Here is a 13,690-nt window from a genome sequence, read left to right as displayed (position 1 = left end):
ACTGGGGTTGAATTAACATAGGTAATTATATGATTTATTAGCTATAAATGAAAAATTAAATTATATAAATACTTGTACCTATATAACTTGTTCCTGTTAAAGTACAGGATTCTGTCAGTCTTTTTTACCACTGTATCTCCAATACTAGGAGATATTCCTTCCATATTATAGGAACTCAATAAATATTTGGTGAATAAGGAAGGATCCATATTTAAACCATTGAAAAATTTAAAACTTTTAAAAGATACAAGTGCATTATAAGTTTTATTTCTTGTCTTAATTTTATGAATCATTTTTTTCCTGACAGTTAAAGGACTGCAATGTCATTGCAACAAAGTTAGTTCTAATGCTGGATGACTTATTATGGGTTTTAACGGATTCCCAGTTGAAGGCTATGGTACAATATGCGAAATCTCTTAGTGAAGCAATAGAAAAATCAACAGAACAAAGGAAGAGTATGGCTCCTGAACCTACACAGGTATGCTATTATATGTTAATAGGAAAAGCACTTCAGTTTATATGTAAATGGTTTAAAAATCAGAATGGTTGGTTGTTTTCTTTATGCAAAATAGATTATAATACTTTGAGTCCAAGAATCTTCTTATATATCTTATTATATTAATTTTACCTACATGGTATCTATATGAAAGCATATATTAAATGTATTTCTGTCTATATAGTGCTTATCTTGTTCGGAGGTCTGTGCTTGGCATCAGAGTTACTGATAACATAAAAGTATTTTGATGTTATAAATACTTCTTTTCAGGAAGTTAAAAAAATACAATTTAAAAATTACTAAAGTAAGTGCAAAGGGTAAAAACCTGGGTAATTATAGTCAAGGGAAAGAATGTAAGGATTAATATTAAAATAGGAAACTAAAGCCCTAGGGAATTGCTGAAGTTGAACACAAAACTGTTAGAATTGTCTGATGGCTGGGACGAAAGTGGGGGAAGCTATTTATTGATCACTTTCTTAAAATCAGACGCATTACTAGTTTTTTCTTAAAAGAAAAAGATTTTCTAATCTTTCCTAGTAGTAAATTCTGAGAATTTGACATGAAGATTTTTGTAGAAGGGACATTGAAAATCCCAATGTGTAGCGTCTTTTGATAATTTTATAAGTATGATTGACTTTTTATATCTATCCAATAAAGACTTAAAGGATATTGTGAAATCATACTTCTATGAATTATTTCATTAGAAACAGAGTAATTACATCTTAGATATATAACTTGGTGATCTGGCTGGTGCATGGGCTTTCCTGTTACTATCAAATTGGCATTGTTTACTGCCTGTCTGCTTTGTCATAAGGTGCAGGGCTACATGCTGTGGATGTAAAAATAAATATTGCCTGATCCTGCCCTCAAGGATCTCAGTGTAATGGGGAATCAAATATAAAACAAATCATTGCAGTTCAACGTATATGCTAGAGTGCAAAATTAAAAATGGGGATGAGGAGATTATAGAAGCACAGAGAAGTTTTAATCAACTGCTTGTGGAGTTTGGAAAGGTTTCACAAAGAGGATAATGAAGTTAAGTCTTAAAAATGAGTAGAAGTTTTCAGGTGAGGGAAAGGGTATTTTGGATGAGGAAATAGAATCTGCAAAAGTATGATGGTGTTAAGGAGCATGGTATTTTCTGATAAAAATAAGGGGTTTGGTGTTCCTAGAGCATTGTTTTTGAGAGTGAGGTGCACATGCCTTGTGAATATATGACAACTTTCCAAGCTTTAAAGAAATTGTTTCACATCTTCCATTTTGATGTGTACGCTTCTTAAATTTGGGCTACTGAGAATGTTCTTGTGTTAAGTTGTCAGACTGGTTCTCCCTTTCCATAATAACTCTTTTACAAATGAAAGGCATTCTTCTTACTCATCCTCATTCTTACTCTGATGGATTTGTTGGGGGTGGGGGGTTGGGAAGGGAGGGTTTTGACTCAAAAACCTCTGGAAAATAAGACAGGCAATTTGAAATATTGCTGTCCATGTTGGAAGTGAATGACCCATGACAGACTAAAAATTAGGTGATTCCCACTTCTTTGCTTTCAACACATTTGAAGGAAGTTTAATAAATGTCAGCTGCTAGACTATTAAAAATAATTTTTTACAATAGATCACTTTGTGAATCCTGGCATGTAACTTGAAAGAGTTCAAAGAATCGTGTCACATTGGTAAAACAAAATTCATTTCATTCTAATCTACTTATTTATGTGAACAAAGTTTCCCAGAGCTTTAAACGATAAAAACAGAGAATTGATGGTGAACCCTGTATCATTCTACCAATAATTAATATTTATCCAATAACATGTCTTCATAATTCTTCAAGGGAACCTAATTTTAAAAGTTTGATGAACAGAATACTGGACCATAGTGTAGAATAGAGTTTTCCTAGGCATGTAGCCTGAGTTTAAGCAGAAGTAAGTGGCAACTAGACATGATGAGCATTATATGTTTACTTTTCCTATAGGCATGCAGAAGCCAATGGAAGTTTTTAAATAGGAAACAAAAGTCAAGTATGACATGGTGGTATTATAGAGGGTAGACTGAAGAGTAGGAAGATTGCGATTCTGGGGGAGGGGTGGACTTGGACCTCTGGTAATGGTTTGAAAGAAGAAAAAACAAGCCAAATTGGGGAAAGACATCTGAGTCTTTCACCAGTTGAGGATAAAGAAGAGAGAAGAATTGAGAACTTTTCAAATAATTGGTAATTCCATTAGCCAATAGAGTAAATGCAGAAGGAAGCAGGTTTGATTAGGGGAGGTAAGGCTGAGAAAAGGTAATAATGAGTTCCATTTTGGAGTGGGAAAAATAATTAAAGAAGTACGGGAGATAATATTTTACAGTATTACCATCATAAACATAAACACTAGTCTGTTAAGGCTTGCAATAAGGATTTATGTAGTTTAGGATGTCATTAACAGAGATGGTAATTGAAATTAAAGACCAATAGACAAAGTGTTGATGTTACTGTAGCTCTTCCTTGTGCAATATGTGGATATGTTTATATAAAATAGAATGTAGATTAGGAAGCTAGATAAAGATACAGATTAGGAAACTAGGAACAAGGACAAAATTCTGTAATCCTACCACCATAACAAAACCAGTGTTAGCATTTTGAGGTATTTCCTTACAGATTTTTTGTCTAAGCATCTGCATTTTTTCCTAGTTTTAGTAAGGATGTAGGAGCAAATGGCTATAGTTTTCTTCCATGTCATTAGTATTTGTAATTAGTATTTTTTGTCACACCATAATATTTTATGGTAGATGTACTTAACCATTCACATTACTGTGGAGTTTCTTTCTTGGGTAGTAGTTGTCACGTCACTACTTTAGTTATCATACAGAATGTCCTGATCACTTGAGGTACCAAGAGAGTGCATTAGAGAGTGAAGTAGGTGACAGTTTTCCTTTGCTCAACTTTATAACTTGAGAGCTTTACAAACTTGAAAATTAAGAGTTTTTTAAGATTATTCATGAGGCAAAAGAGTTTATAGTGGCCCACTTTTCCCCCCACAAATGGCATCCAAAAACCTAAATCTACCTCAGTATGAAGAAAAGTGTTTGTAGGGAGATTAAATATTTGAATAGCTATATTTATAGCCCTTCCTGTTTTAGAAAATATATTTTTAACTATTAAAGGAAGCTTATTTAAATATTATTAGTTTTATATATTGAAAAAGAAAACATAATGCTTATGTTTTTATTTGTATCAGTATTTGTCTTGATGAAAAAGAGGATACATGATTAAAGAAATACAGGAGAGTGTTTTCTTTCAAAACAGTACCATCATAGACATAAATAATAGTCTGGAAGGCTTTGAAAGTAGATGGGGGAAAACATAAGAAAAAGTGATTTTTCTGATGGAAATCAGTTTAACGGTTAATTAGTAAAAAAGCTTACTTGAGCCCCTAGAATTTAAGCCTTCACAACTATATTTCATCTTTGCTTTTCTTTAAATACTGTGGGCCCCAATCATTTTCACTGATAGATTCTCATTTACTGAGTACACTTTGAAATTCTTTTACAGTATGACCATAGTTCTTACTATTAAGAATATATGGGCTTCCCTGGTGGCGCAGTGGTTGAGAGTCTGCCTGCTGATGCAGTGGGCACGGGTTCGCGCCCCGGTCTGGGAAGATCCCACATGCCGCGGAGCGGCTAGGCCCGTGAGCCATGGCCTCTGAGCCTGCGCGTCCAGAGCCTGTGCTCCACAACGGGAGAGCCCACAACAGTGAGAGGCCCGCGTACGGCAAAAAAAAAAAAAAAAAAAAAAGAATATGTATATTGTGTACAAGCTATATGTATATAGTACTTTAATTTTCTGTAAATAACTATACTTTTAATGAACTGTTCTTAATTAGAAAATTTTAAAATATTTTTAATAAAAAATCTTGTCTTCATTTTGTTAATTGTTACCAGAGTTTCATGTATAGTTCTATGGCTAACGTACATATCATCTCACAGTATTCTTATGTATGCAGAGTTAATTTAGGCTGTTGGAGGTTCACAGATGTCTTTATACTTCAACAGTATTCTGTTTTTTCTCTTTGGGGAGAAAAGAATGTGAACTCACAATCTGTTATAAATCTTTTCTGCTTTCTGGCTTCTTCAGATATCCAAGTTCAGAGGACATACCACACCTCATAAGAGGCATGAGAGCACGTATAGTACTAAATAATATCACAAGTGCTTTTACAAAGTAATGATTTATTTCTACAGGACATACAATAGTGTATATAGCTGATGTATACAGGGCTCACATTTGTTTTCTTTTTCAATATATAAAACTAATAATATTTAAATAAGCTTCCTTTAATAGTTAAAAATATATTTTCTAAAACAGGAAGGGCTATAAATATAGCTATTCAAATATTTATTAAAACGTATTGGGTTCATATTCAAATTATTTACAGTTCTCCAGTTTTTAGGTTTTAGTTTTATTCCTACATAATTCAGAAAATATTTTAGAAAACTGAGTTACTGATACAAAAGAAAATGTATTTGCTTATTTTTTATGACTTTATTACTAAAAATATTTAAGTTTTTTTGAGTGGGGAATGTCAAATATTTAACTTGCAGTGCTAAGGCAGTTTTGAATCTTTTAGAGCTCTACAGTAGCCCCATCTACCCAGCAAGTGAAGACACCACAGACTTCAAATGCTCCTGATCTAAATGATGCAATTGTGAAACTATTCAGTGACTTTGATGTTAAAGAAACCTCCCATCATTTAGTGATTTCTCATCTAGATCTACACATATGTGATGATATTCATGCTAAAGAGAAAGGTAATAAATAATAAAAGCTGCTATTTGAAACTATTTTTGGTTTTTCTAGAACTTACTACACATCTGGATTGTTTATCATATGCAATATGTAGTCTGTACTCTTAAGATAACTAGTCATAATTTTATCATTCATTGAGGTATGTAGATGACAGGTGTAATTTTAAGCATTGTATATTGGTATAAAATTTTATTTTGCTTTAATAGTTAGTACCTCAGCATAATTAATTGTTAGCTGTCAATGCTAATGGTAAAATTCGGGTTTTTTTTCACGACTGACATCCTGAGAGGTTGATGAAAAATTAGACTTGCCTTTGAATTAACTTTTTCATAATTTTGAAATTGTCTGTAAATTAAATTTTAGTCCATACTCAATTCATAATTATTTGCACATGTATTTTCACTTGATCTTAGCCAAAAGGCCAAAAAGCAATGCACATGTATTTTCAGCATGATGGTTTATCTACATTTTTCTGACCCTATGTGCATATAAACACAACTATGTGGCTGTTTAACATTTCTTGTGTCTCCTTACTCCAGATCCTCCCTAAATTTGGTCAGGAAGCTAAATCCCAGTTAAGAAGGTTTTTTCTTTCCTTTTAGCTTTTGCTTCTCTTATTTTTCCCTATTTAGTAAACACAGGTAATGGGGTTAACAGCGAGCTGCTCTTGGTCACTTTGAAAATCTGTGGTTCCATACTCTAGGTGCTGGGCATTTCTTTTTCTCCTCCAGAGAGTGTCTCTGGCCCATAAGTGTTGGAAGGATTCATCAGGTAGTCCTGCCTCTAGGACAGTGTTTCTCACACCTTGGTGAGCATGAGAATCAAGCTGAGAATCTTTTTTAAATGGAGACATCCAACCTGGAGCCTCAGACCTGAATCAGAATCTATGTCTATGAAAGTTGTTGCTCTGAATTTTTAAAGCTGAGAGAGTGAATATTGAGACCAACTCCTGTAACTTCTGTTGCTCCTATACTTAGCAATAGAAGTTACCTTGCCTTCTCAGAAAGGGCAGCCAGATATCAGCGACCAGATAAAAGGGTGGAGCAGAAAAGGTAAGGAAGATTTGGAGTTTGGAGAGAGATTTGCTGTCTTTTGTTTGTCTACCTTTGTGTCATTTGGCTTGTAGTTGGCATCTTCTGCTTTAGTGATTTGAAAGGAAAATCAAAAAAGTTAAACAAACCAAAATAACAAAATGAGGGGTCAAGGTTAAGTGATCAGCAAAAAACCAGAAGTGTTTTCTCAGCTCTTTTATATTCCTCCCTCTATATTCCCTCATAGAATAAGCTAAATGATGTTATTTAAGGAGAAAACCCCTCCACCAAAATAGCTTCCTCATCTTAAAGATCTATAATCAGTTCTCTGCTATTCTAAAATCCAGAAGGGTCTGAAATGCTTTTTCATAAGGTTGTAAAGAATTCATATGCTGGCAAAACTTCATCTAAATGAGCATGTTGCTATTTATCATCTTTCTTATACCCACTTAGTGTAAATACTTGAGTTTTGCTGCAGAATTACTATCTTTTGTTACTTAGTGCTGCCTCAGAACCTGCTGGCAGTGTTGTGTTTTTATACATACATATATATGTATGTATACACAGATGTACGTACATTACTTTAATAAGATCTAAAACAGTTCTGAATTCTGAAACATTTGGCTCCAAGGGTTTTAAATAAGGGATTGTAGATCTGTACTAGAAATTCTGCCGGTTGAGATAAATTGCAGTTAACAAATTAATATAGAGAGTGTGTACATAGCTCTATACTAATTTGTATTTGATTTGTCTATGTTGTTTTAATGTTTGATTTTTCTGTTGGAGTTACACTGGCTTTTCATCTACTTCGGATTTCTTTTTTACCTTTTTATTTTTTATTTTTATTTTTTCTTCTAGTTTTATTGAGATATAATTGACATACAGCACTGTATAAGTTTAAGGCAGACAGCATAATGATTTGACTTACATACATCATGAAATGATTATCACAGTAAGTTTAGTGACCATCATCATCTCACGTAGATACAAAATTAAAGAAATTAAAAATAAATTTTCCTTGTATGAGAACTCTTAGGATTTATTCTCTTAACTTTCATGTACAACATATGGCAGTGTTAATTACATTTATCATGTTGTACATTATATTCCTAGTACTTATTTATCTTATAACTGAAAGTTTGTACCTTTTGACTGCCTTCATCGCATTCTCCCTTCCCCCACCCCTTGCCTCTTGTAACCACAAATCTGGTCTCTTTTTCTATGAGTTTGTTTGCTTTTGAAGTTTAGTTCACCTACAGCACTATGTTAGTTCCTATTACACAACAGTGATTCGTTATCTCTGTACATTTCAAAATGATCACCGTGATAAGTCTAGTTATGATCTGTCCCCATACAAAGATACTATGTAATTATTGACTATATTCCCCACACTGTACATTTCATACCCATGACTCATTTATTTCACAACTGGAAGTTTGTACCACTTAATCTCCCTCAACTATTTTTCTTCTTCCTCTATCCCCCTGCCCTCTGGCAATCACCTATTGACAAATACTGTATGATTTCACTTATATGTGGAATCTAAAAAACAAAATAAATGAACAGACATAACAAAAGAGAAACTGAGTTCTAGATAATTCCAATCTTTTTTTTTTTCTTCTTGGAGCATCATTTATTTTCAATGAGGAGTCATTTAAAACATGATTTTTGTATTAAAATATAGTATTATAGTTTGCAGAATTCAAGAACATTTACAAAAGAAAGCATGAAATTTCAAAGGCATTTGTCACTAGTACCAGAGAACCAGGGTTCTCATACTTCTGCCATTCTTGGATATTTTACTGGCAGAGTTTGAGCAGCATAACTAGATTTCTGGCAACTCCAAATCTTTGCAACTTCTATCCACTGTGCCTTCAGTTGCTCCTGAATCTCTTCTCAGAAGTTTTATAAGCATAAGCGTATTTGTCCAAAGCACAAGTAAATTTAATTATGTCCACCAAAATCAAGGAACTCTTCATTTGAAATATTATTTTTAAAATTATCCCCAATTAAAGGACTATTTCAGCATACTATCCTGGTTAATGACACATGTCTGAAGTCAGATTGTCTGGACTCTCTACCATGCAACAGCTGTGTGACCTTGAATGAGTAACTTAACCTCTATGTTCTTCAATTTCATTGGCCCTTCATAAGATTGTTACAAGATTTAAATGGGTCAACATTTGTAAAGCATCTAGAAAATTACTTGGAATATAATAAGTGGTACAAACCTTGTTGTACAGAGCCCTAAAGTTTTATTTTTCTAAAGCTTTATTTTCAGGTAGAAGGAATATGGCTATCCATATAAGGAGTTTCATAGCCTCACCTTGAGGTGATAACCGTGGGTGGAATATATCTATTGGTCAACTTTCTAATGATCCAACCTTTAGTAGCATTAGAAGGGAAGGCAAAGTGCCAAAAAAAGAGAACTTCTAACCCTAAAGAGCTGTTTAAGGGTGTTTTGACATCCCAAAAAGCAATAGAAAGACTAGGACAAATGGAAGCCCTGCCAAATAGCATTTATTTCAAAAATGTGAGAGACGTGATCTCTAAATTTTATTTTGAAGAATCACATTTTAAACAAAGGGGCAAACATTAATGCCACATTCTATTCAGTGGCATTTAAATAAGACCAACTACATTTACTTAAGGGTGTTTTGGGGAGGTTGTTTTATTTTTTGTCTGATAGATTCTAAAAGCATAGATTCTATTCCAAATACCATATCTAAGAAATTATCTAAGCTTCTGCCCAACTAGATGACAGAAGCTTATTCTAAGAGCGAGGATCCATGCTTTTGCTCTATTATGATATACCCATAATTAAATGGCAGTAAAAAACTAGCAATCTTAAGTTTTTCTGATAAGCCTGGCTTAGTAATTCTCAAGCTTTTTAGTCTCAGGACCACTTTACGCTCTCAAAAACTATTAAGAACCCCAAGAGCTTTTTTTACGTGGATTATATCAATAAATATTTACAGAATTAGAACATTTGAAATGGAAAAAAATATATTTTTTTAGATACTTCCAATCTTAACATAACTATGTGACTTTAGAAAACTTACCTAACCTAGTAGATTCAATTGCTTCTTCAACAAGAGGCAGGATGATATAAGGCAGTGGTTAGGATTTCCTGGTTTCAAAACCAGCCTTACACTAACTGATTGTATGACCTTGGCCTATTTACTTAATTTTCTTATCTAGAAAATAGGCATAATATTAATGGTATCTATTTCATAGGGTTGCCATGAAGAGCAAATGAATAAGTACACTTAAAAAATATAAAACAATGTTTGGCATATGGTTAGATCTGTAAATATAAAAGTTCTGCTATTCTTGTATCCTCACCTTTTAGCTTAGTACCTTGCAGGGGATAGGGGCTCAATAAATACTTACTAGGTTGAATTGCATTTCTTCCTTTTAAAAAAAATATTTATTTATTGTCTGCATTGGGACTTGGTGTGGCACGCAGGATCTTTCATTGTGGTGCACAGGCTTCTCTCTAGTTGTGGCGTGCAGGTTCCAGAGCACGTGGGCTCTGTAGTTGTGGCATGCAGGCTCTCTAGTTGTGACGTGAGGGCTTAGTTGCCCTGCAACATGTGGGAACATAGTTCCCGGACCAGGGATCGAACCGGCGTCCCCTGCATTGCAAAGCGGATGCTTAACCACTGGACCACCAGGGAAATCCCTGAATTGCATTTCTTAAAATCCTTATTGTATTAACCTTGGTAACAGAGAGACAGTTATCACTGCTTGGACTGCAGGTATGGTAAATGAAATGTTTCTTATATTTGCTTAATACTTCTTTCTCTGTCTCTCTTTCAATTTCATCTTTTTCTTTTCCCAGAGTCAAACAGACGTATTACTGGAGGGGCTATGCAACTGTCTTTTACACAGCTAACTATAGATTATTATCCTTATCACAAAGCAGGTTTGTATAACAGTTTATTTAAAAGATGTAAATCTTGCTTTTAAATTATATAGCCAATTTATTTTGTTTTGTTGTTATTTTATTATTTTGTTTTAATTTTTTAAGGAGAAAAGAGATCAAGGCATTTATTATTCCCCCCCTCCCCGGCAGTATCTTACCAAGAAAATATAATTGCCATGGAAAATATTCATGCATCTTATGTTGAGGTTTATATAGATTATTAGTAAATATAATTGTTAGAAATTGAAAATATTGTAAACTGATTTAAAACGTTAAAAAATTAGAATATAGAAGACATATATTTGTGCTATTTTGTTAATTATGACAAAAGCAAGTTATTAATGTTTTGAATTTTTTAATTATATATATTCAAAAATCAAAAAAGAAAATAAAGCAAAAGGATAACAGTGATTTTAGTTAAATTGTAGGAGTCCAGGAACCTTTTTTTAAAAACTTTTTTGTATTTTCTAAATTTCATCAATAGTTAGGAGTTAATAGGTTCTTTAATAATCACATATTGATAGGCACTTTCCCCCCAAAATAATAAAAACAAAAATATGGATGTTTATGGCCAAATTAAGTAATTGGACCTTATACCCATCTCTGCATTTTGGTGATATGTGGCTTTTTATTTTTTAATTCATACAAATAAGAAAAAACAAATAACTATAATGAGTTTTCTAGAACTTTTAAAATATGATAAAATTTTTCTCTTCACAAATTTCAATTTCTCAGTGTTTGTCATTTCTGTGTCAGTACCTGGTAGAATTTAAAGGTTGTACTATTTGTTTAGAGTTTTGTTTGAAGGGCTTTGTCTTACAGTCTGACCTCCTGATTCATAAGTGATTTACATATACTGAAAATAATTTGTACCTTAGAAATCATTCCTATTTAGAAGGTAAAACTTTTAGTCATAAAGTGGGTTTTATTTTCTTAAACCTTTTATGTAGATACTCCTTTTCTTAATTGCTACAGATAAACCTAATAATCCTGATTTAAAATTTTTCCTCCAAAAATCCTATATGTGATATATATATACACATATACATACATATGTGTGTGTGTGTGTGTGTGTGTGTGTGTGTGTGTGTATGACTGCAGTTACTCACTTTACAACAAATCTCTGATGAAGAGACTTTTTCCTGTATGGTATTTACTGGGATTCTATTCAATGGAGGCATGCCAGGGGTTGAGCATTCAGTGAAGGTTGACCAGCATTGCTGCTTCTTATTGAAACTTCGAGTGATGTTCTACCTAAGATGGGTTCTAAACAGAAACCCTCCCAGGTTATTTGCTTTTGACACTCTTTCCCTCCATTCTAAATGTTTTACTCATATTTTCTAGGAAGATTAATGTCTGTGGTAGGTGAAATCTTCAAATTTATTGGAAGATTTAAGAATCCCTTGAGAAAATGAATATTTATCATTAGAAGCTCTGCTATAATGGAATAAATGAAAAGTGTGCATTTTTCAGTGAAATACTTGTTATTCATTTTACAGGAGATAGTTGTAATCATTGGATGTATTTTAGTGATGCAACGAAAATAAAAAATGGTTGGGCCAACGAGTTGTTACATGAATTTGAGTGCAACGTTGAAATGCTTAAACAGGCTGTAAAGGATCATGATGTAGGTTCACCTCCTAAATCCCCAACACATGCCTCTCCCCAGCACACACAAACAGGTATTTTACCTCTAACAACATTATGTCATTCCCCTAATATTAATTGGGTGTGTGTATGTGTGTGAATGTGTGTGTGTGTTCCCCATATGATATTTTCTGTAAATAAATATGGTGTTTAATTAATGTCTAAAAAGCCTGTACCTCATTCAGATCATAGGCTTATAGATCAAAGCACTTTTTAAATTAATATTACTAATAAAAGTAATACCCATGTAGAATAATTCAGACTCTTAAATGACAGGTGATTTCTCTTTTTAACAAGAATTCCACCCAAAAGTTATTGTATGAGAGTTTCTTCAATGTGATATAAGTATGATTCCCATTTAAAGAATAATTATCACAAAATAAAAGAGTAATCATCATAATAACTTATGTTCTTATATCAGTTTATATATAAAGTATTTCCACATATGTTACCTTGTTTGAGAAATTAGGGTTCATCTATATTTCTAGTAGCTGTCTTAGTAATAAAAGAGTGACTGGTAAAAATAATTTTACTATAAATTAAAAGGAATTTTTGTTTCCCACAGAGAAAGACTCAACTCTGAAAGGGACTTCCAAAACGCCTACAGTGTTACCTCAACAATCCAAAGTTAAGTTAATGTCTAGTTCTGTTGTGGTTAGACTTGCAGATTTCAATATATACCAGGTATGTTTTATTTCTTAAATTAAATCTTCTGATAAACACCTTTAGAATCTCCTGCAAACAACTCTTATAAACCAGTACCACCATTTTATTTAAAAACATCTTGAACAGTTTTGTGAAATGACTAAATTAGACAGAATAGAAAATACCAGTTCATTAATTTTCACTTATATGGTTACCCAGAATTAGGCAAACTGTGAGGTTAAGGGCACAGTTTGCCAGACTGCCAAGTCTGCACAAGACTTCTGACACCAACTGTAGTTTCTGGGGTTTCCCTAAACTACCCTCAGATTCGAGAATTTACTAGAAAAACTTAAAGAACTCGCTGAAATCAGTTATACTCAGAGTCACATTTATTACAAGGCAGGAATACAAGTTAGAACCAGCCATAGGAAGACAGAACAGAGTGGAGTTTCAAAGGGTTCCAAATTCAGAATTTCCTTGTCCCTAGGACACATTAGCCTCCCAGAATGAACATGTAACAATATGTATGAAATATTGCCCACATAATTGAACTCAGTCTCTACAGGTGGTCTTAAACACTACTAAGACTATCAAGTGTGGTCAGTCCCATTCTGAGTCATCTTGTGAGCATAAACTATCAGCTGTGGTCTCAGGGGTCTACCATGAATAGGAAATTCCTAGGTTTTAGAATTACCTCCCAGGACTTTCCCAGCAGTCCAGTGGCTAAGACTCTGCCTTCCATTTCAGGGGGCATGGGTTCGATCCCTGGTCGGGGAACTAAGATCCCACTTGCCATGCGATGCAGCCAAAAAAAATTTAAGACGAAAACATGAAAAAAAAAAAATGAATTACCTCCCAAGAGTAGGGACAAAGGCCAGACCTCTCTTTGTAGGCCAGATTCCTTATTTCACAAAGGTCTTAGTGGAATAAACTAAAATACGATTTTTGCTTAATTAACTACTAAGTATTGATTATACTGTGAACATAATTTTATAGCTAAGAACTCTGTCCTATTTATACTAACATTCTTATTCAGGCTATAATCGGTACAACATGGTCTAACATCCCAATCTTTGAGACCAACACGGTAAAAATATGACCCCTTTTTTTTTTAAATAAAGGATTTCAAGTATGTATTATCATTTGTGAATTGTTCTT

The 13,690-nt window shown here is 33.4% G+C and overlaps 1 protein-coding gene across 1 annotated transcript in view; it reads left to right on the top strand.

Moving 5' to 3' along the window:
• Positions 1-13,690, top strand: part of BLTP3B (bridge-like lipid transfer protein family member 3B) — a 99,219-nt gene that overhangs the window by 49,170 nt on the left and 36,359 nt on the right. The window contains 5 exon segments of the mRNA XM_082634591.1: positions 308-478; positions 5,103-5,283; positions 10,157-10,240; positions 11,740-11,922; positions 12,453-12,571. Coding sequence (XP_082490717.1) covers positions 308-478; positions 5,103-5,283; positions 10,157-10,240; positions 11,740-11,922; positions 12,453-12,571 — 738 coding nt within the window.

This window comes from Mesoplodon mirus (genome assembly GCF_964341445.2).
Source record: "Mesoplodon mirus genome assembly, chromosome: 11".
NCBI lineage: Eukaryota > Metazoa > Chordata > Mammalia > Artiodactyla > Ziphiidae > Mesoplodon > Mesoplodon mirus.
Note: the sequence above shows the minus strand (reverse complement) of the source record. Positions and strands in the feature narration are given on the sequence as shown.